Source organism: Suricata suricatta, chromosome 7, assembly GCF_006229205.1.
Source record: "Suricata suricatta isolate VVHF042 chromosome 7, meerkat_22Aug2017_6uvM2_HiC, whole genome shotgun sequence".
Classification (NCBI taxonomy): Eukaryota; Metazoa; Chordata; class Mammalia; order Carnivora; family Herpestidae; genus Suricata; species Suricata suricatta.
In genome coordinates this window covers 70,817,047-70,836,144 of record NC_043706.1, presented here as the reverse complement: position 1 = coordinate 70,836,144, position 19,098 = coordinate 70,817,047, and the positions used below count along the sequence as shown (strand labels likewise).

Below are 19,098 nucleotides of genomic sequence, written 5' to 3'. Positions count from 1 at the left end.
TAAGATGGGCCCCTGTTCTCAGACACTCATAAGTTTGTAGGGATAGTAGATATGTACATAAATATTTACAGTTTACAAATACTAACATTTATGTTATATTTTTTGTGAGCACAGAAACTACAATAACTTGAGTGTCAGAGTAAGATGAGGAAAGTCCTCTAAGATTGAAATAGAGTGAATTTGAGAGAGTAACCAAAATGCAGGTTTGACTTGTAAATGTCAGAAGTCTTTGGAATAGTATCTTAGCCATATTTAGTGGTCTTAACTGAATTCATGATCTCCTGCTCCCACATCTGCTTTGTAATGTTTTCTTTCTAATTAAATGGTTATCTTTGATACCTCACGTCTCCCCTATCCCTGTATCCAGTCAGTCCCCAAGTTTTGTCACTTCTGTCTCAAGTATTTCTGAAAACTTTCCACTTGTCTCGAGTTTTATTGCTGCAGTAACTTTAGTGTATATCATTTATTCTTTTTCTGGACTCTTATTAAGTCATTTCCTAAACGATCTCTTTGTTTTTATTTTTAATTACTTTCAACATTCTTCATATTAGAACTGGAATCATTTCTTTGCATGAGATTTCATATTTTTCTTTCATAGTCTTGATCTGACTTGTAATGATACAATCATTTATTTAACATCTGTCTTTGCTACATTGTGTACTCCAAGATGGTAGGAACATGCCTAACATCACTACTGTATCACAAGGGATAGACTGATGATCACAGTAACACAGTGTAGTCATTCAGATATTGCTGAATAAATGGAAGAAAGGGGGAGAAGGAAGTAGGGGAGCAAACACACATACAACTTATGAGGATGCTAAATTTACTTTTTTTTTATTATTGCATAGCCCTTACTCACTCTCTTTTTTTTTTTATAGTTTATTGTCAAGTTGGTTTCCATATCCATATAACACCCAGTGCTTTTCCCCACAAGTGCCCTCCTCCATGTCCATCATCCCCTTCCCCGTTCCCCCTCTTCCTTCAACCCTCAGTTCGTTTTCAATATTCAAGAGTCTCTCATGATTTGCCTCCCTCCCTCTCCCTAACTCTTTTTTCCCCCCTTCCCCTCCCCATGGTCCTTTGTTAAGTTTCTCCTGTTAGACTTATGAGTGAAAACATACGGTATCTGTCCTTCTCTGCCTGAGTTATTTCACTCAGCATGATACCCTCGAGGTCCATCCATGTTGCCACGAATGGCCAAATTTTATTCTTTCTCATTGTCATGTAGTACTCCATTGTATATATAAACCACATCTTCTTGATCCATTCGTCAGTTGATGGACGTTTAGCCTCTTTACATATTTTTAATGTAAGCTGAGGAATTTTAGAAGCCAGTATAACACTGGATTTTCTTTTTAGAGAAATAACTTTGGTTGCAGTATGGAGGATGTTTTTGCTGAAAGGGATGAAGTCATGGATAATTGAGAATGGACTCACTGGAATTTTCTGCATATAGGGTACAAATTGTGTTGAAGAGAGGATATAATCCTTCAAGAGGACTTATTATATATGAAAGATATTTTTATATTCTAATTGTTTCTATTTTCTTTAAACCATTTTAATAGCTTCAATAAAGCCTCCATTAATGAAGTTTATTTTTCTTTTTAGCAGAGATTTTATCAAATCTTCATAATTCCTCATCAGATGTGTCTTGTGTCTCTGATATGAATAGTGTATATGAAAGAATTCGACTTGAGAAACTTACTTTTGCCCATAGAGCTGTTAGTGTCAGCACAGATCCAAGTGGATGCAACTTTGCAATCCTGCAGTCAGATCCTAAAACAAGGTACACTTATATATATTAAATTTCACTTTTAGAAGAGTAATCAGTAGGTTTTCTTTTGTTTTCAGTAGCTCCTGGAGCAAATTTAATTGAACTGCTTTTGCCAAGACTTAGAGACTTTAGAAATTTAATCATATTACCTGGATAACTCAAAGGTGGAATTTGTTGTAGTGGAAATGATGAGTGTTTCTTTTCATTTGTAAACTGATATTTATTGAAAATATTGAAGATACATATATACGTGCACAATATTTATGTCTTAGTACTTTATGATGTACCCTAGGTTCTCAAATTCTGAGAAATACAAATATTTGTTATGTAGTTTGCAAAAATTTCTAACCCTTAAATATGATAATTAATAAGAGGTAGTATATAGTCATTTGTTGGGGTAGTGTGACTCTCAGTACAAATCCTCTCTAAGTCACATTAGTAGAGAGATGACAGGTTAAGATAAATATCAAGGGTACTGTTTGGGAAGAAGTCTGGAAGTAGGGTGACCATCCATCCTGGTTTGCCCAGGTCTGTCCCATATAAAACACCAAAAGTCTCATCTCCTGGAAAACCCCTCAATCCAGGGCAAACCAGGAGGATTGGTCCCCCTTCCTAGAAGGGTGGAGGATTGGGAAGGTGTGGTAACATTCTTACAGTATTGAAACAGTGTTGTGGACCGATTATATGTCTGTGTGTGTGTTTATCTTTACTTCCTGAGTTTCTGACCTCTTCTGGGATCAGACCTGAAGTATTTGCTCATTTCTTTGTATATTTTAATTTTTTCACCTAAAAGGATAAAGAATAAAAGGATACAAAAGAAAAGGTTGAGAACTGTACTCTCTTTATGGATGTTTTTAGTTTTCTATAGTCCTTTGTGTTTAGTTATAGTCATTTGGATTTATATTCTAGTGTTTTCTTATAGAAATAGAAAACACTGCTTTTAAAGGAAAACTTAAATCTTTTCGTTTTAGTTTAGGAGAAAAATATAAAAAGGAATAGAAACATGTTAAAGGGTAATATAGTATCTAAGACTGTGCATATTCTTATATTTTAGGAAATGCCAGATGTAAAGTCTTTGAAGTTTATAGCTAAAAGAAAATTGTACTTCAGAAGGAGAAAAGGCTAGGGATGCTGTTTCTTTTTTTCATTTTCCTGAAAGTAAAAATGATTTTTTGTTCATTTCTAGCCTTTATGAAATTCCAGCTGTATCCTCATCATCCTTTTTTGAAGAGTTTGGCAAACTGTTAAGGGAAACGGATGAAACAGACAACATACATGATGTGACATTTCAAGTTGGCAATAGAATCTTCCCTGCACATAAATATATTTTGGCAGTGCATTCTGACTTTTTTCAGAAATTGTTTCTTTCAGATGGGACTACTTTGGACTTTGCAGATGTTTATCGGAAAGATGAAGATTCTGCAGGATGCCATCTCTTTGTGGTAGAGAAGGTTCATCCTGACTTGTTTGAGTACCTTTTACAATATATATACACAGATACTTGTGACTTATTAATTCATGGCTTCACACCAAGAATAAATTTAAACAAAAAACCAGAAGGACATCAGGGCCCTCTGAATTCTCATTCACATAAAATGAATTGCCTTGACGATAATCAGAAGTCAGCATTTGAAGTTTACAGAAGTAATCAAGCTCATACAGTTAATGAAAAGCAAAAAAGCAAACCTAAATCTTCCAATAAAGGGAAGAGTATTGGGGAAGATGATCCTGTAAGAATGTTGCAAAATGTTGCAAGGAAATTTGGTTTCAGTAATTTGAGTAGTAGGTATGGCTCCTTTTTAATATCTACTCTTGAACCTCATTTTATCCTTCTTTTAGAAATTCTTCTTTTTCTTTTCTACTCCTCCCTTTCCCCAAATATCTCCCCACCCTTCTTTTTGGATCGAGGTACATGGATGTGATCTTTCTCCGTTTTGTTTTAAAGCTATCTCTGTCGAACTCACCGGATTAAAACATTAAGGATGAAGAGGCTGTTAGTGGGTTTGCACTCTTTCTGGTGTTTGCGTAACAGGGGTCTGGAAGGGCAGGCAGTGTGGTAAGGCAGCTGGAGCGGGTGTTGGCCTTTGAGTTAGAAGTACCTGTGTGTGCCTCTGAGCTCTACTCTGACTACCTAGGGCAGATTTCTTAGTTTCTTTGAACTTCAGTTTCTCAGTATGTAAAACGGGGGGCATAATTGTGATCTCATATTGTGATCTCATGTAGTTTTGTCATACAGCATGTGTAAGATCCCTAAGACAGTATATGTCATCTAAGCCAGATTCTTTGGAATTCTCTTTTTTTAAAAGTATGTGCAATGCTTGTGAAGATATAACCTTATATGTGGAGTTAGGAGCAGAGGAAGAGTGTATATCTTGTTTCCTATTTGAAGACACTAAAGGGCTTTGTGGCATGGATTTGATATGTTTTTTTTTATCAGTAATGATATTTAATATACAGTTGACCCTTGAGAAATATGAGATTGAACTCTGCAGATCCACTTGTATTCAGATTTTTATGGTAAATGCAGTACAGTACTATAAATGTATTTTTTCTTCTTTATGTTTTTCTTAACTTTTTTCTCCAGATTACTTTACTGCAAGAATACAATATGTAATGCGTATAACAGACAAACCACAGACATACAAACAATCTTCTATTTGTTATCAGGAATGGTTCCAGTCAGCAGTAGGCTATTAGTAGTTCAGTTTTTTTGGGAGTCAGAATCATATGCAGATTTCAACTCCATGGAGTGGGTGGTAGTGGGGACTCTAACCCCTGCATTGTTCATGAGTCAACTGTACTTTGAATTTAAGTAAAATTAAAGGAGAATATATGGTACTTAAGGTACTTTTTTTTTTTTTAAATCACAAGTGGGATTTGTAGAGAAACTTTTCTAGGTGATACAAATTATATAATTAGGTTCAGAGGTAAGGTACTTTAATTTGTTGGATTTTTGTTTGTTTTGGTCCATCAACTGTTAATTTTTATCTATTCTTTGATAGGTTAGATGGAGTCAGATTTGAAAATGGAAAAATTAATGTTATTGAGAAGAAAACTAGTAACAAATCAAAGCTAAATCAGAAAAAATGGTAAGTTAGGAAATGAAGATAAACTTTTCATCTCTAGATTTTGAGACATAAATATGAAAACAGAGCTCTTCTTATTGACATATGCAGCAAAATATATGAATAGATACCCTTTTACCTTAACTAGTCTTAATTTCTAGAAATACTGGAGAGCTGTTAAGGTAATTGGATAAAATATTAACTTCTCAGTAAGATATTGAAACAGTTTTTTTTCTTTAATTTTCTAATGAAAAAAATGTTCAATTTTTATTTTTCTTGTCCAAGTTTTATATTTTTCAATATGTAGGAAATAGTGTTACCCTAAAACCAAACTAATTACGCCTCTTCATCATTATGATGATTATTTCCTTTAGTATAAGTTTTTTTAATAATAGAAAAATATTTAGAATATAATGTATTAAAAAGTTTTTGTGAGGCACCTGGGTGACTTAGTGGAGTGTCTGACTTCCGCTCAGGTCATGATCTTGCAGTTCCTGAGTTTGAGCCTGACATTGGGCTTGCTGCTGTCAGTCTGTCAGATAGTTTTGGATCTTCTGTCCCCTGTCTCTGCCCCTCCCCCACCCACGCTATCCCAAAAATACATACATATTTTTAAAAAGTGTTTGTTGTTAGATATTTGTACTTTGTAGGTGAGAAGTTCTGGAGATAGAGAAACTATGAAGATATCTGGATTGTGCTTAGCAAAGAATAGGTTGTAAAAAGAAGTGACTTAAAATCCTTTGATTATGATGTCACTTCTATTATATTATTAAAACTTGGCCTGGCCTGTAACGAGAAAGGAAAATTAGAAGAGTGGTTTTGGATATTTATCTGTATTCAGTTCCCTTTAAATATTATCTTTATTTACCCTTATTATCTTTTCTCCAGTGGAAAGAGATGAAATACTTTATTTGTATACAACCCTCAAGTTGTTTGTTGTCTGCCATCTTTAACTAAGAGAAAATCAAGTTAAACCAAATGGTTAATTTATTAAATATGTAAAGAAATCGTTCTTGCTCCAATTAAAAAAATTTTTTTTCCAGTTCATTTCTATGTGATGTGACCATGAAATCAGTCGATGGAAAGGAATTTCCTTGTCATAAGTGTGTTCTTTGTGCCAGACTAGGTAAATATACTTTTTATTAGTTTCTGATTTGTTGGTTTTAGTATTGTTTTACTGTTCTAATAACTTGTACTTTTTCTTTTCTCAGAATATTTTCATAGTATGCTGAGTAGCTCATGGATTGAGGTAAGATTTAAGTTGAAAACACATAGCTGGTAATAACACTTTATATTTTGGGGAAATTACATACTAAAGAAATTTAAAATGGGAACCTGATATTTTAACTCAATTTTATTTTTGTATTAAACTTTACTTATGCTGAAGCCTGCTGGAAAATAGCAACGTTTAGAAATAAAATTGTTGCAGAAAGGCTTCTTAAATAAAAATTTCCCCTTTATTATTTGGACATGTATTTGGAATACCAGTGCATTTGGTTTTTGTTTCAATTTTTCTTGATTCTCCATGTTATAAGGCATTTTAAAATTAAACGTATGTTATTTAAGCTTTGTGTTTTATAAATGTTATATATATTATTTGTATTTGATGTGATTTCTGTTCAGAATTTTCTGTACCAGTCAGAATGCAGTTTTTTGTAGTTTAAAATTAATTATTTTACTTTATTTTATATAGGCTTCCACTTGTACAGCTCTGGAAATGCCAATACATTCTGACATCCTGAAAGTTATTTTGGACTACCTCTATACTGATGAAGCTGTAGTGATAAGAGGTATTAATAAGAGGACATTTTAAGTGTTTAAGATATAATTGAATAATGGCAAAATCAGCATGAATCTTGAATTCTGATCTAATTGAAATAAGCCATCAATAGAGGCTTAATTTAGAATAAGCAATAGGGATAATTGCTAATAGTAAAGGAGTGGAGAAAGAAAATTTTCATTACCTATATGAAAATGAATTCTATAAGAATTATGTATAATGGTTGAGATTAGATTGAAGAGTTTCATGCCCAACTCCTTAACCGATTGAAATGTGGAACTGATGATATGGAATATAGTTTTGACAAATACTTTATAAAAGGTTTTTTTTGCTTGTTTTCCCCCTTGAGATAATATATCTGAGGTAAAAGAACGAGACTAAGAATTGATCAAAATTTATTAAGAGATTCATTTATATATTTTGTCAAGCAATATACCAATGTTTCAGTTATAAAGTGTATTTAGTCATAGGTGTGATGGACTCCTGTGTTCAACTGTATGTATATACCAAATTTTTTTTAATGCATCAGTTCATCCATCAGTGAACGTTTAGGCTGTTTCTCTATCCTTACTGTTGTTACTTATGCTACAGTGAACATGGGAGTGCGGATAATGTCTTCAGACCCTAAAGATTCAGTTTTTTTGGCTAAATACCCAGAAGTGGGATTACTGTATCATATGGTAGTTATATTTTAATTTTTTGAGGAACCTGCATACTGTTTTCCATAGTGCCTGTATCATTTTACATTCCTACCAGTAGTGCACACAAGTGTTCCCTTGTCTCTACATCCTTGCCAGCACTTCTTGTCTTCTGTTTTATTGATTATAGTCACTCTAACATGTATAAGGAGACATCTTACTCTTTACACTTTTTATTTGTATTTTTCTGATAATTATTCACACTGAGCACCTGTTGGCCATTTGTATGTCTTTTTTTTTTTTTTTGAGAAATATCTGTTTAGCTCTCTTGTTTTTAGCTGAGTTACTTAGTTTTTGTTTTGTTTTGTTACTGTGTTGTAAGAGTTTCTTATATATTTTAGATATTAATCCTTTATCAGTTATGGTTTGCAAATATTTTCTCCCATTCTGAAGGTTGCCTTTTCATTTTGTTGATTGTTTCTCATTGCTTTGTAGAAGCTTTGTAATTTCACTTGCTTATTTTTGCTTTTGTTGCATGTGGTTTTGATGTCATATCCAAAACATCACTGCCAAGACTAGGATCTTTTTCCCTGTTTTCTCCTAGGAGTTTTACAGTTTCAGGTGTTAGGTTTAATCTTTAATCCATTTCAGTTAATTTTTTTATATGGTATGGGTCCAATTTAGTTCTCTTGCATTCTCTTATTCAGTTTTCTTAGCACCCTTTATTGAAAAGACTACCCTTTTCCCATTTTGTGTTCTTGATATCCTTGTTGATTAATTCACTGTAAAATGAAAGTTTATTTCTGGGCTCTCTATTGTGTTCCATTGGTATTTGACTACTGTAGTTTTGCAACATAACTTGAAGTTAGGAAGTGTGATGCCTCCAGCCTTGTTCTTCTTTCTCAAGGTTACTCTGTTTTTCAGGGTTTTGTGGTTCCCAATCAATTTTAGGATTGCTTTTTCTATTTCTGTGCAAATTGCCATTGGATATTTAATAGGATTTTATTGAATCTGTAGTTTGTTTTGGGTAGAGTGGACATTTTAACAGTATTAATTATTTAGGTCCTTGGACATGGGATATTTTTCCATTTATTGTTATCTTCAGTTCCTTTCATCAGTGTTTTATAGTTTTCAGAGTACAGATCTTTTTTCTTTTTTTAAGTTTATTTATTTTGAGAACGAGAATGTGCACAGGTGGTAGAGGGGCAGAGAGAGATGGAGAGAGAATCCCAAGCAGACTCTCTCCATTGTCAGTGCAGAGCCCAACTCAGGGCTCAAACTTACAAACTGTGGGATCATGACCTTGGCCAAAATTAAGAGTCAGATGTTTAAACAGTTGAGTCACCCAGGTGCCCCAGGTACAGATCTTTTATATCCTTGGTTAAATTTATTCCTAAGTGTTTTATTCTTTTTGATATAATTGTGAAAGGGATTATTTTCTTAATTACTTTTTTGGATATGTTGCAATTTTTACTGAATTTATGTATTACTTCTTTTTTCTTAAGTTTATTTATTTTGACAGAGGCAGGAGGTGCAGAGTCAGGGGTGGGGAGAGAATCCCAAGCAGGCTCCATCCACACTGTTAGTGCAGAGCCTGATGTGAGGCTTTGTACTCACAGACTGAGATCATGCCCTGAGCTGAAACTGAGTTGAATGCCTAGCCAAGGGAGCCACCCAAATGACCCTATTTGTTATTTCTAATTGATTTTGATGGTATATTTGATGGTTCTTCAGATATAAGATCTTGTTATCTGCACAGACAGTTTTACTTCTTCCTTTTCAATTTGGATGATGTTTATTTCATTTTCTTGCTTCATTATTCTTGCTAGGAATTCCAATACTATGTTGAATAGGGGTGGTAAGAGTGGGGATCTTTGTCTTGTTCCTGATCTTAGACAAACAGCTTTCAGATTTTTACTATTTAGTATATTAGCTGTGGGTTGGTAACAGATGGTATCTATTATGTTGAGGTATATTCCTTCTCTACCTAATTTGTTGAGAATTTTTTTTTTCATGAATGGATGTTGAATTGTCTTTTGCACTTACTGCATGTACTGCAATGATCATATGATTTTTATTTTTTTTAAGTTTACTTATTTATTTGGAGAGAGAAAGCAAGAACAATGGGGGGAGGCAGAGAGCGAGGGAGAGAGAAGAATCCCATTGACAATGCAGACTCTGATGAGGGGTTTGAACTCAGGAATTGTGAAATCCTGACCTGAGCCAAAATCAAGAGTTGGACGCTTAACTAACAAAATCAGTTTGCCCCATGATTTTTATTCTTCCTATTGTTACGATAGTATCACATTTGTTGGTTTGCATGTATTGAACCATCCTTTCACCAGGCATAAATACCACGTGATCATGGTATATGATCTTTTTAACATGCTATTGAATTTGGTTTATTAGTTTTTTATTAAGGATTTTTGCAGCTGTGTTCATCAGGTATGTCGTACTGTGATTTTCTTTTCTTGTAGTGTCCTCAGCTCCTTTGGGTATCAGGATAATCCTGGCCTCATAAGTTTGAAAGCATTCCCTCTTCTTCAGTTTTTTTGGATAAGTTTGAGAAAGATTGGTGTTAGTTTTTCTTTAAATGTTTGGTAGAATTCACTCATGAAGCTGTTTGGTCTAGAGCTTTTCTTTTTCGGGAGATTTTTGATTATGGGTTCAGTCTCCTTACTCTGTTATTGACTATTAAGATTTTCTGTTTCCTCATGATTTAGTCTTGGTGGATTATATGTTTTTAGGAATTCATCTTTTTCAAGGTTATCCAATTCGTTAGCTTATAATTATTGATAGTAATCTCTTGTGACTTGCATTTCTGTGATGTCACTTGTAATATCTTCTCTTTCATTTATGATTTAATTTTGGAGGATCTTTTTCTTAGTTTACGGGTTTGTTAATTTTATCTTTTCAAACAACACGTTCTTAGTTTCACTTATCTCTTTTTCTAATTTCTAGTTCATTTATTTCTGCTCAGTCTTCATTTTCTTTTTTTCTTCTTTCTGCTGACTTTGGGCTTTGTTTCTTCTTTTTCTACTTCCTTGTATAAAATCCTTAAGGTTCTTTCAAGTTCTTTCTTTTTTGTTAAGGCATTTATCAGAAGTTATTAGAACTTCCTTTGCTATATCCCATCAGTTTTGGTATGTTATGTTTCCATTTTCATTTGTCTCAAAATATCTTTTACTTCTTTTTGAAATCTTCTTTGACTTACTATGTTAATATCCACAATTTTACATATTTCCCTATTTTCTTCCTGTTCTAATTTTATACCACTGTAGTTGGAGAAGATACTTGGTATCATTTCAGTTTCTTAAATTGTTAGGACTTGTTTCGTGGCCTAATAAATAATCTGCCCTGAAGAATGGTTTATGTGCACTGAGAAGAATATGAATTTTGCTATTGTGAGTGAAGTGATCTATATATATGTGTTAGTTTCATTTGGTCTGTAGTTTCGGTCAAGTCTGATGTTTCTTTGTTGATTTTCTGTCTCCATATCTATCCATATTTGAACATGAATATTCACATTGAAGTCTTATTACCATATTGTTGACTATTTCTGCCTTCATTTTATATATCTTATATATTTAGGTGCCTCATTGTATGCTTGTTTTTGTATATTTACAGTTATATCCTGTTGAGGTATTGATCTCTTTATTATTATATAATGACCTCTTTGTCTCTTCTGTTTCTGACTTGAAGCCTATTTTGTCTGATAGAAGTATAGCCACTCCAGCTCTCCTTTTGTTACCATTTGCATAGGATATTTTTTTTCCATCCTTTCACTTTCAGCCTATGTGTGTTCTTACAGGTACAGTGAGTCTCTCCTAGGCAGCATATAGTTGAATCTTGTGTCTTTATCCATTCAGCCACCTTGCCTTTTGATTAGAGAATTTAATCCATTTACATTTAAAGTAATTATTGATAGGTAAGGATTTAATAATGCCATTTTTTCAGTTTTCTGAATGTTTGTTTCCTTTTTTCTGTCTTATTATCTTCCTTTGTGATTGAATGATGTTTTGGTAGTGGTATGCATTTTTGTGTATCTACTGTACATTTTTCCTTTGTGGTTACATGGGGCTTACATATATGTAACAGTATACATAAAACAGTCTATTTTAAACTAATCACAACTTCCATTGCATACAAAACCTCTACATTTTACTTCTCCCCATTCTGCCATTATTTCTGAAAATATTCTTTATGCCCTTTTCTTCTTTTCTCCTGCGACTCCCATATGTATCTTGATATGCTGGCTGGTATTTCATAGGTCTCTTTTTTTTTTCCCCAAAAAAATATTTTGATGTTTTTATTTATTTTTGAGTTAGAGAGCATGAGTTGGGAAGGGGCAGAGAGAGAGGGAGACAGGAACTGAAGTGGGCTCCGGCAGATAGCAGAAAAGCCCAATGTGGGGCTTGAACTTAAGATTGATGAGGTCATGATCTGACCTGAACTGAAGTCAGATGCTTAGCTGACTGAGCCACCCAAGCGCCCCCATAGGTCTCTTATGCTTTATTAATTTCTATTCATTGTTTTTTCTTTCTGTTCTTCAGATTGGTTATTTCAATTGACATGTGATTTGTGTCTCTTTTTTGATATTATTGATTTCAAGAGACATTATCCTAATATTTCCTTTTAATTTTTTAGGCATTTCCTTTAGTTCTTTTTACATATTTAAAATAGTTGATTTAAATTTTTTTTTTTTTTTTTGAGAGACAGAGACAGTATGAGCAGGGGAGGATCAGAGAGAGAGGGAGACACAGATTCTGAAACAGGCTCTAGGCTCCGAGCTAGCAGTCAGCACAGAGCCCGATGCGGGGCTTGAACCCACAAACTCTGAGATCATGACCTGAGCCGAAGCCGGATGCTTAACTGACTGAACCACTCAGGTGTCCCTCAAATAGCTGATTTAAACAATAGTTTAGCATCTTGGTTTCCTCAGGGACAGCTTCTCTTAGTTGCTTTTTTTGTTTTCCTGTGGATGGGCTATACTTAACATGTTTTTTGCATCTTTCATAATTTTATTAAAAACTGGACATTTAAAAAATTTTTATCCATTTATGTTTTAAGAGAGTATATGCGGGGGAGGGCAGAGAGGGGGGCATAAGATCTGAAGTGGACTCTGCACTGACTGGATGACAGCAGCAAGTCCAATGTGGGACTTGAACTCACGAACTGAAAACTGGACACTTTAAGTAATATAATGTGATAATCTTGAAATCAGATTCTCTTCCCTCCCCAGGGTTCGTTAACAAGTTTTTGCTGTTTGTTATTGGCTTTTCTGATCTAATTAATTTTGTAAAATGCTATTCTTTGTCTTTTGTGACTACTGAACTTTCTACTGGATTAGCTTAGTGGTCAGATAATAGTTAGAATTTTCCTTAAATGCCTAAAACCAATAAATTCCTAGCCTTTGCCACGGAGTTCTTTGTGTATGTTGGGGCATGCCTTCCTTTTTGAGGCAGGCAATTTATGACCTTGCTTTAGCTCTTATTTTCTGCTAACACAGAAAAGCAGAACCTCAAGTTCAGCCAAAAGTAATAATTTACGATCTTAAGTTTTTCCTTGGCATGTGTATAGTTATCTGCATGCATGTGGACTCCTATTTTCACAGCAGTACGTTGGAACTTTCAAAGTCCTCTATGGATATTTGTATTAGTCAGTTGGGGCAGATAACAAAATATGATAGACTGATGGCTTGAACAACAGAAATTCCTTTTTTCATAGTTCAGAAGGCTAGAAGTCCAAGAATAGAGTCTGGGAAGGTTGGTTTCTGGTGAGGACTTTCTTCTTGGCTTATTATACATGAATGCCTTCTCATATCTTCACATGGTTTTTCGTGTGTGTGTGTGTGTGTGTGTGTATGTGTGTGTGTAGAGAGGGAGGGAGACAGTTATCTCTTTGCTATCTCTTTTCTTAAAGGGACACTTATTCTATTGGATCAGGGCCCCACCCTTTATAATTTCATTTATTTTTAATTACTTCCGTAGAGGCCCAATCTCCAAATATAGCCACACTGGAAATTAGGGCTTCAACATGTGAATTTTCAAGGGATGCAAACATCTAATCATAACATCCCTTTCTCCAGCTTTTATTAAAAAAATTTTTATCTGCTTCTTGTTTGCTCCATCTGTTATCATTGTGTCAGCTTCATTGTTAAGAGCTACTGATTGCTTTCAATAAACACCCTACGGGAAGAGGCTGTTCACATCAGTAAAGCTTTGAGTCAGGTCAAAATAAAAATAAGCCTTGCCAGATATGTCAAATAATGACACCTTTTTAATAATGTTGCTTAGTAACTCTTCTGTTGTCTTCAGTGGCTATGGTTGTTCATTTTCACTGTGATTGCAGGGTTTTTGGTTTTTAAGACTATTGAGGAGGGTGGAGGAAGATTTAAATAGAAAAAGTATAGTGCCCCATCACTCACTGTTCTTATCAAGATTCAGCCATTTTTCTGGAGTCAATACTCCCTAGATTATTGCAAGCGTTTGGCTAATTTCTAGAATTTTGAAAAAGTTGATCTTGACAATTTTCACAGTACCTTCATTGCTTTTGTGGAGAAGAGGAGTTCTGGAAGTAGTCCTTAGTTTGATATTCATAGTGACTTCATCTCTTCCTCCTTTGTTAAAAAGTTTTTCTACATTTTTTCTTCTTAATCTTTTTTTCTTCCGACTGTAGTTTTGTTTTGGTTTTGTATTTATGTTATTCTGGCAATGGCTCAGGGTTATTGCTTAAGGCAATTATAGTATGCAGGACCAGAAAGATTATTTTAAATAAGGAACTCCTATTATTTAAAAAGAAAATACATTTTTAGGCTGCCTTGTTTGCTTATTCATTCATTCATTCATTCATTCATTCACTCGTTTATTTAGAATGTTTATTTATTTTGAGAGAGAGAGAGAAAACACAAGCAGGGGAGGGTCAGAGAGAGAGAGAGAGAGAGAGAGAATCCCAAGCAGGCTCTGCACTGTCGGCACAGAACTCGATTTGGGGCTCAGACTCACTAACTGTGAGATTGTGACCTGAGCTGAAATCAGGAGTTGGACTCTTAACCAACTGAGTCTCCCAGCTCCTTAGGCTTTTTAATTTTAAACAAATATGAGCATCTAAAGCATTATTCACCCCTCTCTCTCTGTATACATATTTATTCTTAACATATATATATTACATGTATTTAACATATACCTACATAATAATTTTGTTGCTGAGATTTGAATTTCCCCTCTATTTATTAGATTGAGATATGTTTATCTAACAAGATTTTAGAATAAGTGCCTTCTAGACTAAAAAGATCAATTCAAGTTGTCCATTTTATGGTCTTAGCATGAACCAGGGTGTTTTGGTATGTTTCTTTACAGTTTTCCACTTAAAAGGTAGAGAAAACTCATATTATTACTATTTATCATAGTTGCTATTGCAACATCTAGAAAATAGTCATTATAATTCTGTCTTTGTGTCTTAATTACTTGAACTTTTGTCATAGGTTAATGTTTACAAAGTAATGGTTTTGCTTGTTTTCCTTTTTTAGAATCTCAAAATGTGGATTTTGTTTGTAGTGTTCTTGTTGTGGCTGATCAGCTTCTTATAACTCGATTGAAAGGAATTTGTGAAGTTGCATTAACTGAGAAACGTGAGTATTTTTGAATTTGAATATTACTATGTTTTCAGGTTGATACAGGATTATTCATTGACTTTTGATGCCATTAATTTACCATATATGGTAAAATGCACAATTATGTTTTTGAATTATGAAAAATGTTAAAACATTTAAGCTATTTTATATAATGGTAAGCATATCCTTTTTTCAGACATGTTAATATGTGAAAATATATACATCTTCATGGTAATTTTTTTCAAAATGTCATGAAACCTTGAACGACGAAAATGGTCTGAAATTTATTTTGAAATTTCAAAGATGAGAGTTTGAAAGAATTTTTAAAAAATATTTTAATGTTTGTTTATTTTTGAGAGAGCAGGAGTGGGGGAGGGACAGAAAGAGAGGGAGACAATCTGAAGCAGCTCCAGGCTCTTAAGCCATTAGCACAGAGCCCGACGCAGGGACTCAAGCTCACAGGTGTGAGATCATGACTTGAGCCGAAGTCTGACACTTAACAGACTGTGCCACCCAGGGGCCCCTGAAAGAAATTTTTTACTCTTGTCCTGGCTTTGGCTATAAGCCTGTGTTTAGCCATCTGTTACTATTTGCTGGAATTTTTATATAATCATCTCATTTATATGTTTGATCAAAATATATCTCTTTTCTCTTAAACTCTTATGTCTGTCTCTGTTATTTCATTTAATAAATATTTCATTATTTCAGTTCATTATGTGGCTGCCTTTTTTGAACATTCAACTTTTGAAACCCAAAGTTTTTTTTATATTGTTTTGTTCTTTACATCCAACTTCTGTGACTTGTCAGAACTGATGCATCTTAACTATGTTTATTAATCACATTTATCCCACCTTTTTATTCTGTGTCTGTGCTAGTTCAGGTAACTGTTATCCATCACTTCTGTGTAGTGTTACAGTAATCTCTTAAGTCCTCTTTCTCTCTACTTCTCTTTAATTTTTCTGTTGGAAGTAATTGTGTCTTCCTCTGCTTAGGTATTTTTAATTGCTTACTCCAAGATAAATGTTAGGTTTTCTTAGCCTGATATAAAAGTTTCTAATTTCATCTTTGTTCATCTTCATTGTCACATTGTCATACTTTAGGAAGTATGAAGGGATTTCCTGTCAGAATTTTCTAATTTGTACTTGCTGATTGTCTTAGCTCTAATGTCTTATTTACTTACTTTTCTTGAGCTTTGTGGAGAATCTTCTCCTTGGTTATCAAAAAAAAAAAAAAACCTAAAAACAACCAATAGCTCTAATCTTTTAAGCTACAAAATGGAAATACATTACAATAAAGGATGCAGCAGACAACAAGAATAAAGCATATGTGTGGCAGGGGCGCCTGGGGGGCTCAGTCGGTTAAGCGGCTGACATCGGCCCAGGTCCTGATCACATGGTTTGTGAGCTCCAGCCCCGCAGCGGGCTCTGTGCTGTGCTGACAGCTCCAGAGCCTGCTTTGAGTTGTGTCTCCCTTTCTCTCTGCCCCTCCCCTGCTCATTCTCTGTGTGTGTCTCTCTCTCAAAAATAAACATTAACAAAATTTTTTTAAAAAGGTATACATATTGGAGATATTTTTAGTTGTTCAATTGACTTTCCTGGCATTGCTTGGATATTCTTCTTCAGTCCATGCTTCACAGCTTCCTTATTAATGAGTATCTTGATCTTCCTAGAATCTAGCAAGAGAAGTTTGTTCTCTTATTATTGGGTAGTCCTTGTTCTTAGCTGAACAACTCTGAAGTTTTCTTATGATTCATTTTTATTTTTGTGAAATGGGAGACTTGATTCATATTAGGTTTGGTTAGGAGCAAAGCAAAGACCATTATTGACTGCAGTTAAACCTTTTGACAGAGTTACAAGGAAGAAAAAAAAGGTTTTGAAAATAGTTCTGTTCCTCTGTTGGTTTGGACTCACAGTAAATAAAGAGTGAAGGGTTTGGGAAGCCAAAGTCATATGCTAGGTAGATAGGATATTCTGAGAGAGTCTCTAGCAAAGAGGGACACTTCCTATATAAAGTTACTAGGATTGTAATAAAATCCAGAATCTTTTGTACCCTATACCAGATTCTGTACTGGCATGAATAATGATGTAGGAATATTTAAATATGATTATTTCCCAAATACATAGTGCGTGTATGTGTTTATGTAAATACGCCCACATAAATTCTGATGGATTACTCAATGGAAATATATTTTATAGAATGATTACATCAGTTTCTCTTAGTCTTTTTTTTTTAATTACCCTTAACATTACCCTTGACTTTTCTTTTTTATTTTTAAAAATACTTTATTTTTTAATTTTAAGTAATCTCTATGCCCAACATAGGACTTGAACTCACCACCCCAGGACCAAGAGTTGTAGGCTCTACCAGCTGAACCACTCAGGCACCCCCAATTTCTCTTAAGATCTTTTTAGTTTTAAAGAAAAGAAAATATTTTGTCTATATAGATGAAAAGAAAAGTTGTTTATCTGAAAGTTAAAACTATTCTAAAATCCTGAGGTAGAAGATTGTCAATTTTTAGGTGACACTATAACACATCATCTCTATTTTCTTTTGGTGCTTATTTCTCCTCATCACCAATCATTTAAAATACTTGGGCACATTAGGATGGAAAATACATTCTGCATTTGCCCTAGTATAGTTATTTTGGCAAGAAAGTACTTTCAGTTTTCCTTGTTCAAACCTGAGAACTTTAAAAATAAGTATATATTATCTGTTGTTGTAACGTGGTTTTTGTCTCACTTTGACTATCTTTTCTTTGTAGTTACCCTGAAGAATGCTGCTATGGTACTGGAATTTGCAGCAATGTACAATGCTGAACAACTGAAACGGTCTTGTTTACAGTTTATAGGACTGAATATGGCCGCTTTACTTGAAGCAAGGTAGGTTGGGTGCATACATTACATGACTATTGCAGAAGCAATTATTTATACATAATAGCAGACATGTTACTAATTTAAAAGAATAGAGATAAATCATAGCTTTGTAGGAAAAAATGTAAGCGGATTCAGTCATTCTGTCAATATTTGAGTGCTTTCTTGATATATGCCACCCGCCACTGAGCTACAGCAGTGAACAAAATAGATAAAATCCTTGCCCTCAATGGAAAGCTTACATTCTTGTTGGATATTTGTGGGGAAAAAATTGCAAGTATATTCTTTATATCTATACATATCTTCACATGTCTAGACTGATTTGAAACTATGTAATCATTACCTTGGCTTTTGAAAACTATGTAATACTAATTAAGGCAGTACAGAATTACTTCACATGAAAGCATGTGAAAAATTTGTTACTGTCTGATTTCCTTTTTTCTTTGTATTTTTCTCTTTGAATATTATATATCACTTCGTTAGTCAAACTTAGGCTGTAGCAGAAGATCTGAAAAATTTAGTTGGTTTAGTTTGTTGCAAGCTGGTATGAATATTGAAATCTTTATTTTGAAATCAATGAATAATGAAATGATTCTGTGAAAAATGACCCATTTTACATAAAATAATTGCCTACATCTATATATCCTGTTTTGTAAGCTAGTATATCATATTATTGATGTTTACTTGAATGGAAAAAACTTGACAAATGCTAAAAATTTAGGAGTCATAGACATTTTAGAATTAGAGGGATCTTGGAAATTTTTATCCCAAGAGATGTTTTCAACTGTTTTAGCAGTGGAATTATTTGGTGAAATAAATATACAGATTTATTCTTTTGTATAAGGTCTAATTTTTATTACTATAAAGTTGGTGGTGATAAAATGAGTGTTTTGATGAACATAGAAGTTTTAGAGTTCTGCATGTCAGTGTGCACATTTGAAGCTTCAGTATCATTTATTTCTGTATTTTGCTTTAGTTATAATAATAATAACTAATACTACATGCCAGGCAGCATTCTAAAAGTGTTAACATAGATCTCAGTTGATTTTCATGAAAACCTTATGATGATGTAGATTCTGTTAATATCCTCATATTATAGATGAGAAAACCCAGGAACGCATTTTTCCCCCCAAAGATTCAAAATCTTCATCTACATAATTTATTATACTTGGTAATAGGTTTTTGACATCTCAGCTTTAAAGGTCAGGATAGTCTTTAAAGAAACTAATATAATAATAAAAGTGCTCTGTTTTTTAGAGGTGAATCATTAACAGATTCTTTTTTTTTTAATTAATTTATTTTATTTTTTTCCATAATATTTTATTGTCAAATTGTTTTCCATATAACACCCAGTGC

General features: G+C 33.7%; 1 protein-coding gene across 6 annotated transcripts in view; it reads left to right on the top strand.

The window, feature by feature from the left end:
* Window positions 1–19,098, top strand: part of IBTK (inhibitor of Bruton tyrosine kinase) — a 91,900-nt gene that overhangs the window by 33,606 nt on the left and 39,196 nt on the right. For 4 of the 6 annotated variants that reach the window (XM_029943637.1, XM_029943639.1, XM_029943635.1 and 1 more), the window contains 8 exons: window positions 1,612–1,789; window positions 2,964–3,563; window positions 4,780–4,866; window positions 5,886–5,968; window positions 6,054–6,091; window positions 6,536–6,632; window positions 14,789–14,890; window positions 17,634–17,751. In XM_029943637.1, the coding sequence (XP_029799497.1) occupies window positions 1,612–1,789; window positions 2,964–3,563; window positions 4,780–4,866; window positions 5,886–5,968; window positions 6,054–6,091; window positions 6,536–6,632; window positions 14,789–14,890; window positions 17,634–17,751 (1,303 nt within the window). The remainder of the gene's footprint in view (window positions 1–1,611; window positions 1,790–2,963; window positions 3,564–4,779; window positions 4,867–5,885; window positions 5,969–6,053; window positions 6,092–6,535; window positions 6,633–14,788; window positions 14,891–17,633; window positions 17,752–19,098) is intronic. The other 2 variants (XM_029943636.1, XM_029943638.1) reach the window with 2 other exon arrangements.